At 48.4% G+C, this 23,792-nt stretch overlaps 1 protein-coding gene across 2 annotated transcripts in view; it reads right to left on the reverse strand.

The window, feature by feature from the left end:
* Positions 1 to 10,006: 10,006 nt before the first annotated feature.
* The window catches only part of ZZEF1 (zinc finger ZZ-type and EF-hand domain containing 1), a 79,307-nt gene continuing 65,521 nt past the window's right edge, over positions 10,007 to 23,792 (reverse strand). Inside the window, exons 48-55 of one of the 2 annotated variants that reach the window (XM_077311350.1) lie at positions 22,252 to 22,611; positions 20,713 to 20,856; positions 19,591 to 19,759; positions 16,107 to 16,205; positions 15,555 to 15,720; positions 14,792 to 14,942; positions 13,823 to 13,894; positions 10,007 to 12,819 (exon numbers count right to left, since the gene is read on the reverse strand). In XM_077311350.1, coding sequence (XP_077167465.1) covers positions 12,745 to 12,819; positions 13,823 to 13,894; positions 14,792 to 14,942; positions 15,555 to 15,720; positions 16,107 to 16,205; positions 19,591 to 19,759; positions 20,713 to 20,856; positions 22,252 to 22,611 — 1,236 coding nt within the window. In that variant the 3' untranslated portion in view covers positions 10,007 to 12,744. Of the gene's footprint in view, positions 12,820 to 13,822; positions 13,895 to 14,791; positions 14,943 to 15,554; positions 15,721 to 16,106; positions 16,206 to 19,590; positions 19,760 to 20,712; positions 20,857 to 22,251; positions 22,630 to 23,792 lie in introns of both variants that reach the window. The other variant, XM_077311351.1, reaches the window with a different exon arrangement.

Below are 23,792 nucleotides of genomic sequence, written 5' to 3' on the forward strand. Positions count from 1 at the left end.
GCTCTGCTCGTGGCAGTCATGTGAGAAAGCCCAGGCCGTGGGATGGGAGATGACACCCCGGGTCTTTCCAGCGGGGATCCAACTGGATGAGGGGCCTCGCTCCCATAGGGTTGCCAGCTCTGGGTTGGGAAATACCTGGAGACTTAGGGGGTGGAGCTGGAAAAGGGTGGGATTTTGGGGCACGGAGGGGACTCGATTGAAATAAAATGCTATATGGAATCCACCCTTCAAAACAGGTGTTTTCTCCAGGAGGACTAATGAGCTGTAATTCCAGGGGATCCCCAGGCCTCAGCTGGAGACTGGCATCCCTATGCTCCCCTGAGCCACATGGAGGCTTCCCCCCCCCCCCCGCCTCATGGTTCTGTCTCCTGTCACGAAACTCCGGCTCACTTAACTTTGGCCATATCATGCGATCCGACTCAATGGAGAAAGCGATTATGCTGGGGTTGGTCAGGGGAGAAAGGAAACCATGCTGACAAAGAGCCTTGAAGGAACAAAATTCTGACTGGGTCTAAGGTAGCCTCGTACTCTGGAAGAGAGGTTTGCCAAGCAACATTGCAGAAGGCGAGATCGTCTTCTTACATTCCTCGGTTTCCAAGCAATGCGGTTTCCTGCATGCATTTAAAGTTCGTCTGAGTTTTGTGTGAGAGACTTGTGGGACGCGGGGCCAAGAGAATGATGGGGCGTGAAGAGAAAGCCAGTGTCAAGGGGGGTTCCGGCACAGGAATGTCCCAAGAAATGCGCAATGCAGCTGTCCGTAGAGCAACGGCAGGAGACGTCTGCAGGAGACGTCTGCAGCCCCTGAATACCCTTGCAAGTCCCTTGGAAAATTAGAGGGCCTTAAAGCCCTGCTGTTTTCTTTAATGATATTGTTGCCTTGACAACCGTCTTGTCACATTAGGGCAATGCGTTGCTGTGAAGATGGAATATTCCCTAAGAGCTGGGGCTGAGGACAAGTTACTGACCGAAGAAAGGAGGTTGAGACTTGAGGAGGGAAGTTCCAGGGGACACCTGGTGGACACACGTCAGAACAGTCCTCCTGGAACTAACCCCGGTTTTCTCCACCAGGGTTTCTTGATGGCCCTGGACGGGTTTCCCAATTAGGTGGGAGTTAATTCATATATATTGGATGATATGACCCAATATGGTCCTGTCAACCCACCCACCCCTCCTTAAATGGCCAATGGTGGGCCTGGAAAGGGGAAGAGGGAAAGGGATGCGTGTTCACAGCTCTGCTTCCCAACCATATTCTGCATGAGTTTGCCACTTCTGGGGTTTCTCAAAGCCTGAAGAAAATTTCAGGGGTTTCTCGACAGTAAAAAAGTTGAAAAAAGCTCCATTAAGTCCAGCCTTTTATTTCCTGCGTCAGCCAGTCGGACACATCCAAAAAACGACTCCATGTTGCAGCAGGCTTCTCATCTGCAGGTACACTGCCTTGCAACATGGATGTTCTGTGCATGTCAAATAGCTGTGGGTGGACTGATATGCTCCGTGGTTTGTGCCATTCTTGGTAGCATAATTAAGGCCTTTATACAATCGATGGCCCCAAAATAGCTGCTCATGAGAAGAACCATATTATAATACTTTAGATTAATAACATGATGGATCCATTAAAACAGGGGTAGTCAACCTGTGGTCCTCCAGATGTCCATGGACTACAATTCTCATGAGCCCCTGCCAGCGAATGCTGGCAAGGGCTCATGGGAGTTGTAGTCCATGGACATCTGGAGGACCACAGGTTGACTACCCCTGCCTTAAAATACTTCGCCTCGGTTATTGTAGCAGGAGGGCTGATATAGATCAGATATTCAGGCTCAGATATAATTCGCCTGGCATGTTCAACAGGAGAGGCCAGGATTGGAGCATTCTTTTTAAGCCTGGACAAGAGGCCTAGCAGAATAGGCCTTGTGGAGCTGTCCAAGGTCCTGCAGGGCCCTGATCTCGCCAGGGAGAGAAATCCACCAAACTGGGGCCAGGGCTGAAAAGGCCCTGGTAATGATTGAGGCCACTCTGATACCTTAGGGGTATAGGTAAGGCTGAAAGATATTTTATAAAATCACAATAATCTTTTAACGATTCTTATTAACGCTATATTAATGTTATATGTCGGGAGGACACAATTAGGTTGCTCTGATTTCTCAGTTATTTGTATTACGTCTGCACTACCACTACTGGCCCATGACCACAAATAAATGACTTGAGATATTGTTGGGGCCGGGGATCTTGGCAAGTTTTGGTCTCTAGATCTTAAGTTCTTCTTTTTTGGGGGGGGGTCTGGAGTTGTCATCTACCGCATCACTGGCAGATCCTGTTTTCTCGAGCAGAGAGAGCCAACCCCCCCCAATATTTTCGCCTAGGCTGGCCAGGTCCCAAACCTAGGATTCACCGGACAGGATTTGGTGAAGTTTCAGGGTTGGGCCTGGTGACTGTGGCTGCACCACACACCTGCACCACACACAGGAGGGTACAGTACTGTTTTACACGCCCCTAGAAATTGTACCACTTTGTGTCTGTGAATGAATGCACAGTCACGATCAAGTGGCCTTGAACACTGTTTGAACATCTTGCTGGGCCCATGGCCCATATGGTCCTGCACCAGGAGGGAGGGCCAAGGGAATGTACAGGCCTAGCTTGCCACTAATGGTGCATTGTTGGTCACAGTTTTGTTGCCTCTGTATAAGAAAGCAAGGAAGCACCATGGCCGGTAACGGTGGAGATATTCACCACACACAAGCATTGAACTAAGCCAGAGGTAGTCAAACTGCGGCCCTCCAGATGTCCATGGACTACAATTCCCATGAGCCCCTGCCAGCGAATGCTGGCAGGGGCTCATGAGGATTGTAGTCCATGGACATCTGGAGGGCCGCAGTTTGACTACCCCTGAACTAAGCTGTTCCAGGTTTCCCAAGCTAGTGTACAAAGCAGGCCATTCCAAATCCCAGATTTGGTCATCTATGAACTGTGGTCAGGTCAACATCAGTATGACATTCGAAGAACTACCCCCTTCCTATCCGAGAGTGGAACGGCCTCTGCAAGGACCTCCCAACAGTTCCACAGGGGCATTTTGTGTCCAAGACTTAAAAAAAACCCAACAAGTTGGTCCTGAGGTCATTTCCTAGCAGCTCTTTCACTTAAGGAGGCCCCTCACAATAGAAGAGAGAGCTGCCAGTTTTCCTTTTGCATAGTGAGCTGGATGAAGATTGCAGATCCGATGCCCATTCACCTAGAAAATCTCAACCCTCCGCTTGGGGAAAAAAAAACGTTTCCCTTCACGTGCAGCCCCTCAGCGATAAAGAGCCTTGTTACTTTCTGTGGCTCACATAGGAGATGAAGATCACACAGCTCAGGCCGTCCCTAATTGGCATGTTTCAGGCTCATGACCACATGCAGAGAAAGGAGAAGGGGCTTAACTGTTCAACCTCTGCTCACCTTTGTCGTTCAGAAGCAGGTTGCCTTCTGTGGTCATTAGCATTTTAAAGGGGGAGGAAAAGCGTATCCTTTAAAAGCACATGAACTATATGTAGTTTCTGTTGTTGTTGTTGAAGCTGGGTGTCTCTTGTGGTGCAGGGTGGTAAGGCAGCTGACATGCTGTCTGAAGCTCTGACCATGAGGCTGGGAGTTCGATCCCAGCAGCCGGCTCAAGGTTGACTCAGCCTTCCATCCTTCCGAGGTTGGTAAAATGAGTACCCAGCTTGCTGGGGGGTAAACGGTAATGACTGGGGAAGGGAATGGCAAACCACCCTGTATTGCATCTGCCAAGAAAACGCTGGAGGGCATCACCCCAAAGGTCAAAAATGACTCGATGCTTGCACAGGGGATACCTTTACCTAGCTGGGTGTTACCAGGCAAACAGACGGCTTTTACTGCTGGAAAGATATGCAAGAAGAGTCTGATGGGACAAATCTGGACAGGACCACAAGCTCTTTGGAGGGAGCGATCGCCAAAATTCAAATTGGTTTACTGTATATCTTGCAAACTTTTTTTTTTGCATTGATCATTGCAGTTCATTTAAGGTATCCTGGCAAACCACTAGGGAACAAAGGGCTGAGAACCCTGAAGGTTCCCACTTGGGTAAGTCTTTTTGTCCGCTAGCAAAACAAACTTGAGGAGCACCTAAATAAAGCATAAATCGCTCAGAACCAGGCGTTTCCACAGGAACTGGGCAGAGCCTGCTGGCGGGTCACACTTTATTCTCTGTGGCTGCAGCAAACAATGCAACATTGTTTGACGTCCGCCGTCTCAAAACAAGCCGGAGAAGGGACTGTTGAGAGCAAGGCAACGGTTTCTCAGAGAACGGCAGTCCTTCTGAATAGGAAATGCTTAGTCCTTGAGAAAGCTCTTTTGAAAAAACTCTTTCTTTTCCACATAAAGCCAGAGGCAACAGTATTAGAACAGAATAGAATCACAAAGTTGGAAGGGACCCTCAGGGTCTTCCAAGTCCAACCCCCTGCACAATGCAAGAACCCACAACCAACCGCCCATCCATGGCAACCTCAACCCCATGCCCAAGTGATCTGCCCACCAAAAATCTCCAGAATTCAGCCTGGCCTGGGGGAAATTCACCTACCATCCCGCAGCGGCAATTTGCAATTTCTGGGTATGCAAGGAAGGGCCACAAGAGACAAACCCTGGCACGTCCATTCCTGCCCACCCACTCACAATCTGCTTAAGTTCATAAAATCAGCATTTCTGTCAGATGACTATCTAGCCGCTGCTTAAAAACCTCCAAAGAAAGAGAACCCACCACCTCCCAATGAAGCCTGTTCCACTGAAGAACCAATCCGTCAGGAACTTCTTCTGGATGTTTAACCAATTTTTTTAAAATTAATTTCATCCCATTGTTTCTGGTATGCCTCTCTGGGGCAACAGAAAACAACTTTGTTCCATCTTCTATATGACAGACCTTCAACTATTTGAAGATGGTTATCCTATCACCTCTTAGTCGTCTCCTCTCCAGGCTAAACAGACCAAGCTCCCTCAACCTTTCCTCAAACGACTTGGTCTCCAAACCCCTCACCATCTATGCTGCCCTCCTCTGGACACGCTCCAGTTTCTCTCCATCTTTCTTCAGTTGTGGTGCCCAAAACTGGACACACCACAACTGAAGAAAGATGTTGAGAGCCCACAAGGAAGTGGTAAGCTACAGAACCAAAAAGCCCCTTCCGGCTTCATTTGTGCCACTCAGAATATCTCAGAAGAGGGATCACTGAGGCCCATCAAATTTCAAATTCAGAATTACTTGCCAGGAGAGCCAGCCTTCCCAGCTTCACTCTGCATTGCTAATTAGAGCCTACGTCTCTCACTATCCTGATACTGGCTGCCATAGGTATGGCTTGCCATGCTCGCACAGTCCAGAGGAATTCGAGATCTAGCAGCCAATAGCTTTCCTTCCCTGGTGCATGTTCTGAACAGTGTATTTGAAGAAATGTGAGTCCAAGAGCACCTTTAAGTCCAACAAAGATTTATTCAAGGAGTGCTCGGGGGCCACATAGCTAGTTACGTGACTCCCGAGCATGCCTTGAATAAATTTTTGTTGAGTTCAAGTTTTGTTGCGCTGCTTCAGACCAGCATGGCGACCCACTTGAGACAATGTTCAACAAATTTTATTTTGGGGGAATCTGAATTCAGATCTATGGGAACTGACAAATCTGGATGTTTCCCTGAAAGTCAATCCTTCTACATATCAGGCTTCATCTTGTAGATGCTAGTTTATAAAGAAGGGGATGCACCCTTATCCCTTTTTCAGGCTTCACAGTTTGCCTACTTTATACCATAGAGACGAATGGCAGAGGGACAGTTTTCCAAGGGAGGGTTTCCTTTCAATCCTAATTCCACAGCTATCCAAACAGCACAATATCGCCACCTACTGTCACGTGACGGTCATAGAATCATAGCATAGAGTTGGAAGGGACCTCCTGGGTCATCTAGTCCAACCCCCTGTACTATGCAGGACACTCACAACCATATCACTCATCCACTGTCACCTGCCACCCCCTTGAACCTTCACAGAATCAGCCTCTCTGTCAGATGGCTATCTACCCTCTGTTTAAACATTTCCAAAGATGGAGAGCCCACCACCTCCTGAGGAAGCCTGTTCCACTGAGAAACCGCTCTGACTGTCAGGAACTTCTTCCGGATGTTTAGGCGGAATTTCTTTTGAATTAATATCATCCAATTGAAGGCATCCCACTAAAAGCATTATTTAATTTTAAGCCCTGTCTGCCCAGTTTCTTAAGCCAAAGTGTCAACATTGTACCACAGCATATTCCAAGAAGCAGTCAATGGGGGAAGTGGGGGGCAGGAATCAACCACAAGCAACACACAACTACACAGAAGCCAACATGCCAGCCCAAGCCAGTCACAGACAGACAACCTGTACACAATTCGATCAGGTAAAGTCAATCCGTTCCCATTGGAAATTGGCAGTGATTAATCTACAGTGGTTTGCTTATGTAACTATCACCCCCCCCCTCCCCAAACCTGCAATGCCCTTCTGCAAAGGGGCGGAAAGTTACATACCAGATAATCTCATCAGCTTTTGGAGTCACTGGCTGCTCAGCTGTAGCCTCTTTCCATCTTCCTGCAGCGTTGCAGTCTCAAACATGAACATTTCTAGTCAGAGAACTAGTTACTGCTCAGAATGGCAGCTTCTAATCTGGAGAGCCGGGTTTGATTCCCTGCTCCTCCACATGCAGCCAGCTGGGTGACCTTGGGCTAGTCACAGCCCTGTTAGAGCTGTTCTCACAGAGCAGTTCTGTCAGAGCTCCGTCAGCCCCACCTGCCTCACAGGGCGTCTGTTGTCGGGAGAGGAAGGGAAGGCGACAGGAAGCCACTTTGAGACTCCTTCAGGCAGTGAAAAGCAGGATATAAAACCCAAGTCTTCTTGCTTCTGGGGATAGATGCCATCAGCTCAGATCATTTGAGACCCAGCGTGGTTAAGTGACTAGAATTCCTGATTAAAATCTGGAAAACCTGGATCCAAATCCCCACTCTGGGTGACTCTGGGCTAATCATTCTTTTACAGGCTAACCTACACCACATGGGGTTGTTTTGAGGCTGCAATAGAGCAGAAGAGAACCAATGTAAGGCAGCTGGGATACCTACCAGTGAGGAAGTCAATAAATACAATCAAATGCAGCAAACACCCAAGTCAGATGGGACCAGTCACCTTCTCTCGGCCTAACCTACCTCACAGGGTTGTGTGAAGATAAAAGAGAACTGGTAAGCCGCTTTGGGAAGAAAGGCAAGGGATAAATGAAGTAAATAAATGGATTCAAATGCAGCAGATCCCCAAGCAAGCTGGATGGGACAAGTCTGATCCCTCTACTTCACCAGCTGCTGGTGGGGGGAATGGGATACACAGGCCTTTGGTAGTGACATCGTGGCATCCGCTAAGTCCCAACAGGGGATGGGGAGTAGGGTTGCAAGATCCAGGTTTGGAGACTCCTGGAGATTTGGGGCTGGAGCCTGGGAAGGACAGGGAGCTCAAGTCTAGTACAATAGTCCACCCTTCAGAGCACCCATTCCCCGCTGCCCACCCGCCCAAGAACTGATCTCTGTAGCTTGCAGAGGAGCTGTAATCCTGGAGGATCCCCAGGTCCCACCTGGAGATTGGCATCCCTGGCACTTGCAAAGCCTCCTTCCACAGCCCAGAAGCTCCTAAAAGCACCCCTCCTCCTCCTCCTCCCCCCATTCTCACCACAGGCTGGCAACAGGCATTTGCCAAAATCACAAGCTGTTCCGCTGAGAGATTCCAGCCTAAGGACAGATTTTCGTAGATTCCTGGCAAGGAGCAGCAGGAGTTCCATGGGTGAGTCATGACGCACTGTCCCAAGCCAAAGCGATTTTCGTGGGGAGAAGCGACAAGAGGCCAAAGGGGTGAAACGGCAGCTGCCTCCGGCCATGCCACTGTTCACAGCAGAGGATGTCTGACTTCTTGGCCCTCCAGGTTCACAGGAGGACAAGAAAGCACCAAAAGGCATAAGTGGCCAATAGAGAGATTAGGAATTGGAGGGTTTCCCCCCCCCCCTTTGCTCTTATGCGCTTCATACTGGAAAGGAAAGGACCACTGGAGTTCCTGAGAGCCTGCAGTCTCTCATCTGGAGAACTGAATCTGATGTCCTAACTCCTCCACAGGCAGCCAGCTGGGTGACCTTGGGCCAGACACAGTTCTCTTAAAGCTCTCTCAGCCCCACCTACTCCACAGGGTGTGCTGTGGAGAGAGGAAGAGAGAGGTGTCTTGTTCGTCATTTTGGGACTTCTTTTGGGAAGTGAAAAGCAGGATATCAAAAGCGGGAGATTTTATTTGCTGCTACTGACTACCATGGCTGCTCACCTACAGCCTTCATACTAGATTGGATTTTGCCGGTAGGTTTTTGAGAATGGCAAATGAAGGCGACTGGAATGCTGAAAAGTGTCAGAGCATAGCCATTTTGGTTCATGGTAGGACAACTTTGATTTGAGTGCATCAGAACCTTGAGGACCACTTAAGATTTGGGGGGGTATAAACTTTTGATATCAAGGTACCTGACAGAGGGACCTCTGACCCTCGAAAGCTGATGCCCTGGAACCTCTGGTCGGTGTCCGACACACCACTGGACTCAGATGTGGAGTCCTGGTAGCACCTCTAGGAAGGCGGACTTTGGGAACCTGAAACCAGAACCTGAAACCAGACTTTGGGCCTTCCAAAAAGGTGCTCAAAAGGAATGCTGTGAACCCTGCGGTTCAGAGGCCTGCAGAAGTGTGGGGAGCGCTATGACACAAGCCAGCCATGTCAAAGAATTAGCTCCCCTTCTTGTGATTGGTGGGTCGTAAGCTGGGCTGGATGGTCCTCAAATCTTCCACTGGCACAACAGGGATAGTAATCCTTGAGTTGGGTGCATGCGCAGCTTTCGGTGATTGCAGCGGAGAGGTCTGCACTGGCTTCCTTTCCTTCTGACGGCAGGGGAATAAATTGGGAACAGGAAAGAACAGAGTCTGATGCAAAATAAGTACGTCAATTGCTTAATTCATGCAAGAGACTGCATTACAAGTGTGTGTGTGGGAGAAACAAATAGAGGCTTTGCTCTACAGAAGTCTGATTTTATTTTTAAGAAGAAGAAGAGTTGGTTCTTATATGCCGCTTTTCCCTACCCGAAGGAGGCTCAAAGCGGCTTACAGTCGCCTTCCCATTCCTCTGCTTGTCTTGAACCTAGCCTATTTGGAGCAATTCTCCCACCCAACCCCCTACTGGGCCAGTAACTGTTCATCCAATGTGTTTTTAGCTGTGCTGGGCGTAGCGTAGAAAAGAACTGCAAGGAGGTGGAGCACAGGAATTGCTTTCCCCCCTCCTTGCAATTCTGGCATTGGTTGCCTGATGGTTCCCGAGTCCAGTTCGAGACGTTGGGACTTGCCTTCATGACCGTCTCTTCCAGAAGAAACCCGCTGCCAGCATGACATGGTTGGCTGCTGCAGCTCACAGGTTTTCTCTGCAGTGGCTCCGATGTTACGGAATAGCCTCCCGGCAGATTCAAAGGTTCTACATTTTCAAAGGGCTTGCAAAACCGATCTCTTGGAAGGGCTTCTGCTCCCTGAGAGGTTGGCTTTGTGGGTGTCTTGAAAGACAGCATTTCTCTGCTGCCCTTTAAAAGTTTTCTTCTGATGTTTGTTTTCATTTCTACTCCATAACATAATTTTGTCTTCATTTGCCTTCCTTGGAACCCAGTTACCTGGCAAACAGGCGAGATTTCTAAACGGTTCTGTGTAAGTTAACAGGAGAAGCTAATTCTAATATTCTGTCCTGCTGGTAAGAGCTGGAGCAGATTATCTGCCTGCAAGGGAATTGATCTTCTGCCTACGGAGGGAGTTCATTTTCTGCCTGAGACCTTGTTGAGCCACTGGCAACGGGTAACAGGTTATGCCAATCCTGGTTTGGCCCCCTATCAAGATCCTTATGCCACCGACCTCCAGATTTAGCCAGCCTTAGCTGTGCTTCCCCCTCACAACACACAAAAGAATCCGACCCATCTCTGTGTACTTTCCATTTTTAATAGAGTTTGACAATATATCTCTTCATCTGCATATATCCACCGCATCTATAGCCTATGCTGTATTTTTTATACACGTTAAACCAAACAGAAATCAATTTTAAGGGATTGGTTTTAAGTATGTTAAACACACACGCAACAAAAAAAAAATGTGTGAAGTTCCCCCCGGAAAAAAAATCTAAGAAAATCAGAAACCACAATTTTTTTTTTAAAAAAAGGGGGTTATATTGAAAGCAAAAGTTGTGTTACCGTTGTGATTGACGGTGGTTTCTTAATACATCATACAAGATTTCCACACACACAGTCATTATGATAGGCACATTTCTCCCTTACCCGAAACGTGTATAAGGTTTAAATCTCAGGGATTTTTTTGCATTTAAATAACTCTGTGAAGAAATTCAGAAGAAACCCCAGATCCAATGTGTATCCCACCCTTTCTTTCTTCCCTTTCTAACGGAACGGAAAGGCTTCTTAGAAGTTAGCTGTTCCGCATGGACACAGGAGATCAAAAGATGTCACTGCCTGTTGTCGGACCACCAAGTGCCACGTTGGGGAGGGGACTATTCTTCGCTGGCTTCAAAGCAACAGACCCTGTCGAGTTCGGGATAAGCAATCGGCACTCTGGGCCATCCTGGGTGGTCATTTTGAGAGAAATTATTATGCATATGCTTACCTAGAGAAAGCAACATATAAGCCAATCCCCGGGGGGACGGGGGGGGGGGGATTCGAGGCATCTGTATAAGCAGTGACCCTGAAGAATTATAAAAGGGGAGGGGGGATTTGGGAGGAATGAACGGAACCTGCATCAGTGCCTCTGAAAAGTCTGATGACCCTTCAACAAACTGTTTATTTGAGGAACACTTATTTTTCACCAAGTCAGCTTGGGTTAGGAAGGGCTCCACAATTCCAACTGTAATCCTTGTCCCCCCCCCTCCCCTGGAAGTACCATGCACGAAGGCGGGACTTCGTAAAAAAACAACACACCTGGCTTTGCCATATCCAATCCTTCCCTGCACCCTCCCCGGACACATTAAGGAAGACAAGATTGCTATGCTCTTGAAGAGGGAACACTTCCCGCTATTACCCATGCTTTGAGGGGAAACCTGGCAACAGGATAGGAATGCACAGGAACCCGAGATGCACCCCAAAAGCAAGCATCCATCTGCCTGCCTCTCTCCTCCACCAGAAGGCCCACTGTCCCTAACCGCCAAAGTCAGCATCTTATAAATATGCTTCAGCGACTATTCCCTTAAGCAGCTTTAAATACGGGACTGGCTCTACTTCCCACAACCCTCTCCTTTTGTCCAATCGCAACCGGGCTCACCTCTTCTCGTCAATGGCTACAACCTGGAAGATGACAGGCCGTTGGCAGACGCTGCAGATGAAAGGGCAGCAGCAGCCTGACTGCACCCCCCGCTTTTTGCCGCTTTTCAAAAAGGCTCATCTTCTATCAGTTCTATCCCCCGAAACAGGCTTTTCTGCACACTCTGAATGTTATGAAGGGGCTACCGCTCTTGAGGGGGAATCCTTCCTCAACTGACCGCACCTGATGGGAGCTGCCTGCTGCCTGGACTCATCTGTGTGCGCCTTTTTCTGAAAAAGCATTAAAGCACTCAAGTTCGGCAAACACGGGATGTGAGAAAAACAGCCGCGGCTACATGGGGATGGGGGCTGAACATGGGTGTCCATTTCTATCTCGGTGTACATTAAAACGCGGCGCCCTTCTTGCCGTTTGCCTCTGGGAAGTGAGCAAAACTCCAGCCCCTCTCCGCCTCCGAGAGATTAAAGCCAATTCATTCCTACTCAAGAGGTCTTTGCGGACTCCTTCCTGAGCAGCAGCTACCCAGTTATTGCGTTATGAAGCAAGCCAAGGGAGTCGCTAGCCGCTCTGGAGCTGGACCTCCAACTCAACCAGCATCTCTTTCCTTGATGCAACCTTGGAGAGAAGCATCCTGGACCTCTCCCCCGGCACGAGCAAGCTGCACACGCTCACCCTCTTGTGACTGGCCCTTTCGTATCTATTTTCTCATTCAGCTTGTTTTACAGGGACTGGGGCTGGCTGCTGAAAGCTGATTCCCGTCTGGGATTATGCCACCTGTCCCCAAGGGATAGAAAGGGACGTGGCAACGCTGCAAGCCTTGTTCCCGCTCTTGCTGTGCGCCCCCCTTATCTGCCCCTTTTTGAGCCCTGAGAGAAAGCAGGTTTCATGGTAGGACCTGCTCAGGTTACGAAGGATGCTTCCAGCTGCAGGCTTCCGGGTCACTGTCCAGGTTGTTTCCTGGTGGAAGATGATCTCCAGCAGGGTTGACCAGAAAGGGGGGGCTGCGTTCCTTTCCTCTGGGGAGGGAGAAGCTATACCACCTCTCCGCCACGCTCCGTTTATTTTGAAAATGTTAAAGAGAGTAGATACTGCTCCAAGAGGCATGCTACAATAGAAGTGCATACATCGCTGTAGGTGACACACGAGACGGTCCGGAGAGAGTGCGCCCCATTTCCTCGGAAGTGCGCTGCTGCTTTGACAGAATCTGCACTTGGGGGTGGGGTGGGGCGGGGGGGTGGCTGCATTGTGCACGTACACTGAAGCAGGAGGGCCCTCTCTCTCTCTCTCTCTCTCTCTCTCCTTCTCGTCCGTTCTCCTGTGCCCGAAACAAGCTCAGGGGCTTGAGCCAAGGTCCCTGCAGACAGAAACTATCCTCTCCCAAAACCACGAGGCCGTTCGTTAAACGTTCCAGAGGCTTGTCGATCTGTTGGGATAGTTAATGGCAAGGCTAATAGCAGCAATGTTTTTCAGGGCCTGTTTGGGAAGAGAGAGAAGTCAGGAGAAAGGAGCAAATACTGGGTGAAACATCGCAATAGCAGATTCCCATATGGTACTGATCTTGCTAGGTCCGTGGTGTGATTACAGGGGTGGGGGGGATTACAGGCCTTGCTACACAAAACCTCTCGGTTTCCCCCAAATATTTATCAGTTTAATAATATTGGACCTCCTTTGTTTCTCCTTGCTTCAGCTTCCTGAGCAAGAAATTAGCTTCATGGGGACTTTCACAACAATAAATACTTTAAGGCCTAGATGGGATGGAATATTATGGGATGGAAGATCATTGCTACCCCCCTTCCCCCCCCCCTTTGGGTGCCCCTTCAAATGCTGGTGTTACTGTTCCTAGCACTGGGTTATGGAATATGGAATAGGCTGCCTAAGGAGGTGGTGAGCTCCCCCTCACTGGCAGTCTTCAAGCAAAGATTGGATGCACACTTTTCTTGGATGCTTTAGGATGCTTAGGGCTGATCCTGCGTTGAGCAGAGGGTTGGACTGGATGGCCTGTGTGGCCCCTTCCAACTCTATGATTCTGTGAATATCGATGCCCCCCTCCTAGCCCACGTGACTAGATATTGGTAGGAGGGGTCGGGTTAGGTTTCGGCATCTGTGGTTTTCTTGTTTACTGATGGATGTCCTGTTTTTAATGGGGATTTATCTGGGTTTCATGATGGACTGTTGTAACCCACCACGAGCTGGCTTCAGGAGTGGCAGGGAATACATTACATAATAATTATTATTAATAATTCACAATAATCTATGCAGTATCAAATCCAGGCCCGTGTGGGTAGAAACAGTGATGGCACTAAACAAAGAGCTAGGGAATAGAGCTGGGGAGAGATCAAGAGATGTAAAGCCACCAATCAACCTGGGTCAAATCCACACACTATTCACTGGCTTTTATTTTTAAGGCCAGCCTCTCTGCACACAACCAGTCGTGTCAAGCAGGAGGGATGTGGTCAGACATGCCACGGACTTTTACCTGTGCTGTACAGCGGTGAAGATGGTCTTCTGTATTTAAGGCAAGTAAGTATTCCTGCAGAGATCCAAGTTCCTGTAAATGTAAGCGGGGCAGAGAGGAGAAAGTATTTTTGCCATGGGATTACACAGTAATGTCAGGATTGCTGCTGAACCCTGCCATGAGTTAGCATGAGTTTCTCCATGATTATTTGTTTAACCTTTTTCCCTGCTTTGTTCCTGAGGCCCCAGGCCCATATATTATGCTTGCATGTTTGAAACTGAAACTATGTTGCTACATCCTGTTATCACGGGGAGCTGTGATTTATTTGTCTTTTGAACCTCTCGGCCGGGTCTACCTTTTGTAACCATAACATCTTATCTTGTCCGGAGCCGACCAAGGACGTGCGAATTGTAACACTATGGTTTATGGCACCTGCAGCCTCCTTTCCCCCCTCCCTTGGGAACTTTCAAGTTTTAGGCGGGAGAACTGCCTTGATAAGGGGAGGCAAATCTGTCCTCAGGCAGATTTGACTTCTTTAGCTTAGGTGTATGAAGTAACTTCTCAATAAACGCTTTCTTTATTAAAGAAGCTTGTTGTGAGTTCTTGCAACGCTTGACAAGTAACCGTGAGAGAGAAAAAGGGGAGAGAACACATACACTCTGCAGGGCCTGCAAGACGGAGCCATTCCGCCAAGCCTCCGGTTCAGGCCAGGAGTATAACATCTACGACATCTATTGGTTGGCCTTCCCGCCCCTCTGTGAGGGAATCTATCGGAATATCAAGGGACATCCGCCTAAAAAGGATGCCCTTAATAGTTAGGATTTAACGTTTAACTCCAAATATTGAAGATTAATTAGTCAGCGGATGGGTCAGGCTTTGTCATGTAAAATGTGACCTTAAAACTCCTTGTATTTATGAATTGATGGGACCCGCCCTGAGCCTGATAGGAAGGGCAGGATAGAAAAATGAAGATATTATTGTTCTTATTACATTGACTCTGTTCTCAGTAATGAAGAACAGTTCGGTCAGCGCCCGTTGAAGTGGGAGGAGGATCCCCGGCTTGGTCAGGTCGACATGCAGGTTGATCTCCATGCGGGTGAAGAGCTGCCACAGTGGCCTCAGTAATGTGAAGTCACAGTCCCTGGGAGGAAGGAAAGGATGGAGTCAACACAGGAAAGGCCGGAAGGCCCTCAAGGCATCAGCAACCTAGGTCTCGGTGTACACATGGAAGAGTGAGTGAGTTGAAGGCACAGCAAACGCTGGCAGGGGCTCATGGGAATTGTAGTTCATGAACATCTGGAGGACCACAGGTTGACTACCCCTGGTTTAGGCTACTAAGGAAGCTTTAAAGGGTGGAATAGAAAACAGCTGGTACTGTTTTCCTAGCTTGTCATGCAAGGCTGGTGGATCAGAACCGCCCCAAAGGCAGGAGCCCTTGCAGGTTCTGTGGCAAACATGCCATGGGGCTGGCAGCCAGCCTTTGGGGAGACACGAGGCCCCCGGAGGTCAAAGCTACCAGTGCAAACTCAAGAATATTTTAATTCGCATCACTTAAAAACAACAACAACACTGTTTTCATGCAAGAGTGACTCTTCGTTTCACTTTTTACCATTCTGTATTACACTCAACATGTTTTCTGGTTAAAAAGAAGTTACAAACGCAGCGCTCAAAGCGACAAGGCGGGGTTTGAGGTGTTGTAGTTTGTGAGGATGAGCAATGCAGGCACTGAAACGGGGACTCAGCAGGCACATACCTTTGGCTGCAGCACTGAACTATCTTCAGGAGCAAGTGGATGGCTTTCAATCGCTGGTGGCCCGTTTGCCTGCAGGCCACGCCCACCTGCCACTCCCAAACTTTGGCCAGTGGGATATGCGGGACCACCCTTTCCTCCGACAGCATCTGTTTCAGGATCTCAAACCCTGGCATTCAAAACAAAGTCAGAGGGTACTTTTTAGGGCACCTTTTTGGTCTCCTTGATAAACGGCTACTTCTCAAAATGCTTACTGCCCTGTGTTTCCAAAAACAGTCTTTTCGCTGCAAGCAGCACAGAAAACAACGGACTGGCAATAAAAGTTGATGGAATTTCACCAAACCGGCAGGAAGTGACACATTTAGGAGAGCAGCGTCAAGCCCGAGGTATTTTACCAAAAATGGGAATGTCCCAAGCACATAGAAATAAAGTGATTAAATGTGAGAAATAACACAACCAGGAAACAAAACCATTGAAGTAAATGACAGTTCTCGTGTCGCAACACAAGAACATACCTAGGAGACTCCTCAATATATTACTCTGACCAGTGCTCACCTGTCTGGAACCTCCCCAGGTGACCGGCCGTCACTGTAAACTTGTAGCCCCATTCAGTGTTGCTCATGTCGGATATAAATCGATAGTACAGTGTATCTCCTGTCAAGCAGAAAGGAAAGATTCATGCAAGCTGGGACACCAGGACAATGGCAGGTCGTCAGCTCCGAAAAGATGGGCATGGACAACACCTGTCTGGCCTTTACAGTTATTTTAAATGAAGCACTCAACCTGGGGAAGCATGGTACATATAAAAAACAGCAAAGCCTGCATATAAAACTGCAAATTTAAGAGGTATGGGGAAGGACACCAAAGCACCCTGTGTGTTTTGTCAATTAACAGCTAAAATGGGAAGAAAACTGAACTCAAAACTGACTAACCAAAAGGTAGAGACCAAAAAAGAGAAAATCCATCATACAAAGACCATCTCCTTGTATGTTTTACTTACAATGATATAGGTCATCTTTATATTTCTTCATATCTAATACAGCTTCCATATTTTTGGAGACATTGGCTCTTTTGAGTGGGTACCTCTTCTCTTTGTGGGGCTGCAATCCTCAGTGCTAATTGCTCTCAACACTACCAAAATTTATCAACCCCCTCCTTGACCTGACACATCATCCCAGCCTGTTACAAGCAGGCTCAGCAGTTAATGTGCTTTTTTGGAACAGGCAGAGAGAATCTCTGTCTCCATGGGTCCAACTCAAAAGGAATGCTTTCCTTCTGGGGTGTTCAAACCATTACACTGGATCTGGAAAGCTTGGAGACCACTGACTCTGAGTTCCCTTCTTGACCCTACTGGATAACAACCTGTCCAGAGACTTTCCTCCACCTGCACTGAAAACAACCCCAGAGCTTAGCCAGAAATCACCTGCCAGTTCATTAAGATCACTGATTAAAGGGCCCCGTTGCAGGTCATACTTCCCTTGGAGGTTACATGGGTGGGACTGGAGATAGGATCTTTTTCAGCAGCAGCAATACTACAACTCTAACAGCCTCAGCAGTCCAGACTAGCCTGAGTTTATCAGTTTGGAAGCTAAGGAGGACCAGCCTTAGGACATGGATGGGAGATCGCTGAGGAAGGTCAGGGCTGCTGTGTAGAGGAAGGCAACGGCAAACCACCACTGCTCATTTCTTGTCATGAAAAGGGGTCTGCCGTGAGTTGGTTGGACTTGATGACCATTATTCTTGGTGCTCCAAATAGAGAACGCCCTTCCCAGAAACACCAGGCACCCACTTCTATCTTTCAGCCACCAGCAATACGTTGCATTATCATTTGCCTGCCAAATGCTGGAGAAAACGAATGGGCTGTTATGGCAATATTGTGATTATTTGCTGATCGGGCTGTGCATCACAGGCTGCTTTCAGACTGCTGGCTATTAGCTTACGCAGACTTGATTCGGAAATGTTTTAAATCTTTTGAAATTGATGTTGGATCGAAATGTGACTCGAAGACCTTGAGAGGTGAAAGGACGGCGTGCAAGCAGCTTTTTAAAAAAAACCTCTGAACGCATGAGACCGCCCTCTACCAAATCAGGACACAGATTCATCTGGCTCAGCACAATATATTCTGACCAGAGGAGGCTGGGTCTTCAGGTCTGGGGCAGAGAACGGATCTAGTCCAGCTTCTGAAACATAGCTGAAGAAGACCTGGGTAGCCCAGGTGAGCCTGATCCTGTCAGATCTCGGAAGCTGAGCAGGACAAACCCTGGCTAGAATTTGGATGGGAGACCTCTAAGGATCTGGATGGAGTTCCTCCAAGGAACACCAGGGGTCATGACACGGAGGCAGGCCATGGCAAAACCACCTCTGAACATCCCTTGTCTGCCTGCCAGGCAATCCTTGGTTCTCCTGGCCACACAACACCCACCGTACGATAAAGCGATAAATACTGAAGATGCCGAGGGCTGAACCTGGATGCAAAATCTTACCATCCACAGTGAGAGACATGGGGGGAGGGAATTATTTGCATCATGACGTTCTTTAAAATCAAGGAACGGTTTTAAATATATCATTTGCAAGACAAAACAGAGCCCTGATTCCAAATGCTGACGTATCTGTCACTGGCAACTGCTAATACATTCAAAAATCTTCTCTGACAATTGTTTAGAGATGTTTTTTGACAGGCAACACATCCTGAATAAGAGGGGGGCTTTGGGGGGTGCTCTCTCCCATTAATAAGCCATTCTGTGAGTGACACATGGGGAGGGATGAGTCGTGGTGAACGTGGGATAAGACATATGGTGTTTTTTCATTCTCTGCCAAGCTGGGGGGGGAATGAAACTGATGCAGGCTAGAGGGACTGTTGGGAGAGAAAGGAAATAGGTCAGAATTGAACCCGCCTTAGTTAGCACCTGATTCAAGTGTGGCTGGAAGGAGCCCAGTCCTCTGAGCACGCTGGAGTGCATCTTAGTAACATTCTCACAGCAGAGCCTTCATTCATAAGGTGGCCACACCGAGCCTCAAAAGCGCTCCCAACTGCTCTCTTTGCACTCACTCAGGCTACCAACTCAACCAGAGAGGGATCCTAGACAGTGTCAACCACAGTTAGTGTTGAGACAGAGGTAATGGCAAATCTTAGTTAAGGGTCAACAAAATAATGGAGAAAGGAATTCATAAAGAAAATATAAGAGGGAAGTATCCATTTCCCATGGGCAACTCTTAATTGCCAAGTATGAGTTTGCCAAATATGTCTGCACTGGGCCAGTGAAAAGAAATTCCAGCTACACACCCGGAAGAAGTTCCTGACAGAACGGTTCCTCAGTGGAACACGCTTCCTCAGGAGGTGGTGGGTTCTCCTTTCCTGGAAGTTTTTAAAGCAGAGGCTAGATAGCAGATTATAAATGGGTGGGCAGAAGGGATTGTGTCCATGCTTGGCTCTTCCTTGCATACCCAGGGAAATGCTGATCACCTCTTTGGGGTTGCAAGGCAAATTTTCTGCAGGCCAGGCTGGCCAGGGATCTTGGGTTTATTTGGGGGGGGGGCATCATCTGGGCATGGAATTGGGGTTACTGTAGATGGGCAGGTAGGTGTAAATTTCCTGCATTCTCTAGGGGGATGGACTAGATCACCCTGGAGGCCCCCTCCGACTCGTTTCTATGATTCTGATCTCTGACATCATTGCATGCAATGCAATTAAGACAAATAAGTCAGTGGGTTCTAGATCAAAGCAAGTCAGGAAGGACTCTCAGTAGAAGCTAAAGGGACTAACCTGAGGCTATCGTACTTTTGAGCAAAGCTGTTAACAGTAGGACATTTTGCAGGTCGTTATAGGGTTGCCTTAAGTTGGAAGTGACACGTATTTAACATACACAAATGTGTAAACAAATAATGCAATGACAAATGCATTAAATTAGGATCAGTGCCAGACCAGTCACTGCATATCAGCCTCCATCCATCCTACCGAGTAATTTCTAGACACAGATGCTGAAAGAAACCAGGCACCTTTGACATGTAGCACAGGAAAGGGGTCCCAAAAGAGTTTCACCTGGGATCTCAAAGTCGGTCCACTTGTGGGGGGGTCCGCTGAAGCTGTGCCGGTCATGCTGCAAGTCGCTGCTGCTGGATATGAGCAGTTCGTCGCACCCCTCTTCCGTGTTACACTGCGAATCAAACTTGATGGAGAGGTAGATCGCTCCGGGGATGTGAACCTTATCCTGTAGAAGAGAGCTCAGGTTGACATCAGCAACTCCAAGCATGTGGCGCCAATTTAGCACCTCCAAAGTCAGTGTCTGGCAGAATGTATAAAGGGAACTGGATTGGGTGCAACCCACTGAATGAGCCAGAGAGCTGAACTGCAGCCTTCTGGAGATGCAGAGGTTATGCCAAGAGTATCTAGGTTGGTATTCAGCTTAGTAAATTACTGAGAACTGTGGATAACCTGTGCTCAGCTTGGTCACAACGGGGGAAGCCCAGCATCTTGCCATGTGATTGACAGCTGGCAAAGAATATCTGTACTGAACAAACCATAATTACCAGGAAAACAAGGTTGCACTTAACTGTAACTGTTGTTCATTGATTGGCCTTCTATGCAGACACACACCCCTCCCTCTTTTTGCCGTGGCAGGCCTGTGACTGCGCAGCTCCCATGTGGGGCTGTACAAGCCACAAAGATGAACCAGGGACAGTTCTGAGTTGGAGGTACTTATTTAGTCCCTTTCTACCCCACTTATCTCCCCAATGGGGACCTGAAACAGTTTAAATCCTATCCCCTTCCTCCATTTTATCCTCACAACCACCCTGAAAGGCAGCAGGACATGCTGAGAGAGTGAGACTGGCCCATAATCTCCCAGCAAGCTTCAGTGGCAGAGTGGGGATTCAAACCTGGGCCTCCCAGATTCCTAATCTGACACTCAGGCTAGCATGGATGCCAATGCAGAAGAGAGCCATTCTACTCTTCTGGTTAGACGCTGTTGGTTGCAGAGCCTACGCACGCATCCACCTCCAAAGCAAAACTGCTGCAGAATTACCCACCTCCTCAGAGGAGGCTGTCCACTCTTCTTGAGTCACAGATGTGGCCTCCCTTCCTCCCCATCAGGATATACACAGTGATTCCTAAGGCAATTCTAAGTGGAAGTTGGGTTCACACACTCCTGGTATGAGAACTGACCTCAAAACTTGTATTATTGCTGTAGGGATGCTTGGATTCGCGCACTTGGACAGCCATCGCAGGCTCCTCCATAAACTGGCAGGCTGTGAGCGCCATCGTTGCAAGCATGCTTTCATTGCAGCCACGCAGCACTTTCAGGAGAATCTGGGGGAGGAGAAAGAATGCGGAAGGGGGGGGGCGGGAGATCTCTTTGAAAAAAATCTCCTTATACATAACCAAGAACGATGGGGCCTTGAAAACACAAATTTGCTAATGCAAGAACACTGCTGAAGAGTAACGCAGGGTCTAAAACTGAATGATTAAAATGCAAATCAATGCCACTGCCTAGACTGTACAGGATACTAACTCATTAAAGGAAGTTCTTGGGACAGGTATGTCCATGGAAGTGAAGGTTATTGCACACAAATACACACACGTCCATGCCGCAGAGGTGAAAGTACTTTCATTCTGATACTCATCACTTCTATTGATATCATTTTAATAGGTGATGTGTCTTGCTCAAGTCTAATTCTATGGTGTGGGGCTTCTTAGTACTTTACACCTGTGCAGAATGGTCTGCTGATCAGCTGACGGTGGCAAGTCTTCCGAAGGTCGTTCCAAGCAACGTTATATGTCAGTGGCCCTGTTTAGCTGAACATGCTGAGGAGTGGCTCTGTGACTTTCTAGATGTGCTCAACAACTCAGTTCTGGGTTGCGATTGGGTCAAAAGTGAAATACAGCACAAGGCGGGGAGAAATGTTACACAGAAATGAAAACAAAAAACCTAACTGGAATTAGTTAGGACTTGAAAGGTTGGATATCTGTGCAAACTGATAATGGGTTACAAGAACGTAGAAATATTTATTGCATGCAGCTTTGAAAAGATTCTCTAAGACCTAAGATAGTACAGTGCATAATATCATTTTTCAGTGGCCCGTGGGCTCTGCGTGTGTTTTTAACCTTCAAGAATTTTTTTTAAGCTGCGTACAATAAAAGTTTATATGTTGTTGTAACCTGTTGCCTAATTTGTGCCGGCATCCAGTTTTTCGGGCCCAAAAGTCAAACACAACAGGAAGGACGAATGGGCGTTCTCATTCCCAGCACATCTAGCATTAGCTTGCTCTCTGAGCTTTCATCCTCTGTAATCTAACCATGTCCCTTTTCAACAGGCTCCCTTAGTTTGCAATGAAGAATAGTTTTTAGATCAGGGGTAGTCAACCTGTGGTCCTCCAGATGTCCATGGACTACAATTCCCATGAGTCCCTGCCAGCGTTTGCGGGACATTTTGCAGGTCGTTTGCTGGCAGGGGCTCATGGGGGTCATGGGAATTGTAGTCCATGGACATCTGGAGGACCACAGGTTGACTACCCCTGTTTTAGTTAACCTCTTCCTCCCTCCCCCTGTCCCTGAACAACAGCCTTGCACAGCAGTAAAGCTTGTGACACCTTCCGAAAAAAACCTCCCTGGCCCTCAACTTCAGATCTTGCCTGCCTCTCTAAGCCTCCCATCCGTTTCAAACACCTTCCCCAGGCGGACTATTAACAGCAGACCTACAGATACCTTTTCCCACAGCTGTTTCTCCTCCAGCTGCATCAGCATGTCCAGGATGTAGGTCATGTGAGGAGGGCCACTGAGCTCCAACAGCTCCTCGCTGATGGCCACGTCGTCAGGCCAGTTGGCCAGCAGCAAGGCGAGGACGCGCCTGGCATAGAGGACGGTGGTCGCCTCGTTGACTCGGTGGAGGTATCCCCGCACGGCTTTCTTGCTCCTGGCGTCCAACTCTTTCTGCAGCAGGATGGAGCTTTTGTTGCGACGCTGCTTGGCGTAGCTGAGCTGGAGGTCGCTTTCCGTGTTGGTGATGAGCTTCTGAGAGACGGGGTTGGATTCTTCGGTGGCTTTGTCGCTGGGGGCAGGCTTGGACTGCAAGAGAGGAGCAGGCTGGAGGGATTCAGAACATTCACATTCAGATTCCAGCTTGAAACAGTCCCGAATGTTCATCTTTTGGCCGAATGCGCTGTTGTTCTGGGCTGAGAGCAAGGGCAGGCTGAAGCTGTTGGGACTCCTGCCCGTTGCGATATTTCCCAAACACTACATCTAAAATGCCTGAACATATTCGAGTAGGCACCTTTGTATAAAACCCGTGAGTCCACTTAAATAGTATGCAATAGTATGCTGTCATAAATTGTATGATAATCATCTTCAAGTATTTAAAAGGGTGCCATATCAAGGATGGAGCAGAGTTGTTCTCTCTTGCCCCGGAAGGATGGACCAGAACCAATGGGATGAAGAAGTTCCTGATGGTTAGAGCAGTTTCTCAATGGAACAGGCTTCCTTGGGAGGTGGTGGGTTCTCCATTTTTGGAGATTTTTAAACAGAGGCTGGAGAGCCATCTGATGGAGAGGCTGATTCTGTGAAGGTTCAAGGGGGTGCTAGGTGACAGTAGATGAGCGATTAGGATGTGAGTGTCCTGCATACTGCAGGGGGTTAGACTAGATGACCCATGAAGTCCCTTCCAACTCTATGATTCTAAGTACCAAAGTGCGTGGCCCTGTCCTCGGTGCCGCAGGCTAGCCCAATCTTATCACGTCTCTAAAGCGAAGCAGCGTTGGCCCCAATTAGTACTGGGATGGGAGACAACTGAGGAAGATCAGTATTGCCACAGAGAGGCAGGCAATGGCAAACCACATCTGCTCATCTTGTGCCTTGAAAACCCCTGTGGTTTGGCAGCGCTGCCCAACCATCACCATCCTCAAGGGTCAGGTCAATGTCCCCCTTTACATGTTATACCAGGGGTAGTCAAACTGCGGCCGTCCAGATGTCCATGGAATACAATTCCCAGGAGCCCTTGCCAGCATTCGCCAGCGAATGCTGGCAAGGGCTCCTGGGAATTGTAGTCCATGGACATCTGGAGGGCCGCAGTTTGACTACCCCTGTGTTATACCATCCCTCACCTGCTCAATGAAGTTGTCTTTCCTGTTACCTGGAGGGGGGGCGGAGGATGGGAACGACACACCATCTAATAGGGCGGTAAAATGTAGTTTGCTATTTTGCCACTAGGACTGGGATGTGGAGGTAGGAAAGGATTTGGATTTCTCAGGGCC

The sequence above is a fragment of the Paroedura picta genome, chromosome 15 (assembly GCF_049243985.1).
Source record: "Paroedura picta isolate Pp20150507F chromosome 15, Ppicta_v3.0, whole genome shotgun sequence".
In the NCBI taxonomy this organism is placed as follows: Eukaryota; Metazoa; Chordata; class Lepidosauria; order Squamata; family Gekkonidae; genus Paroedura; species Paroedura picta.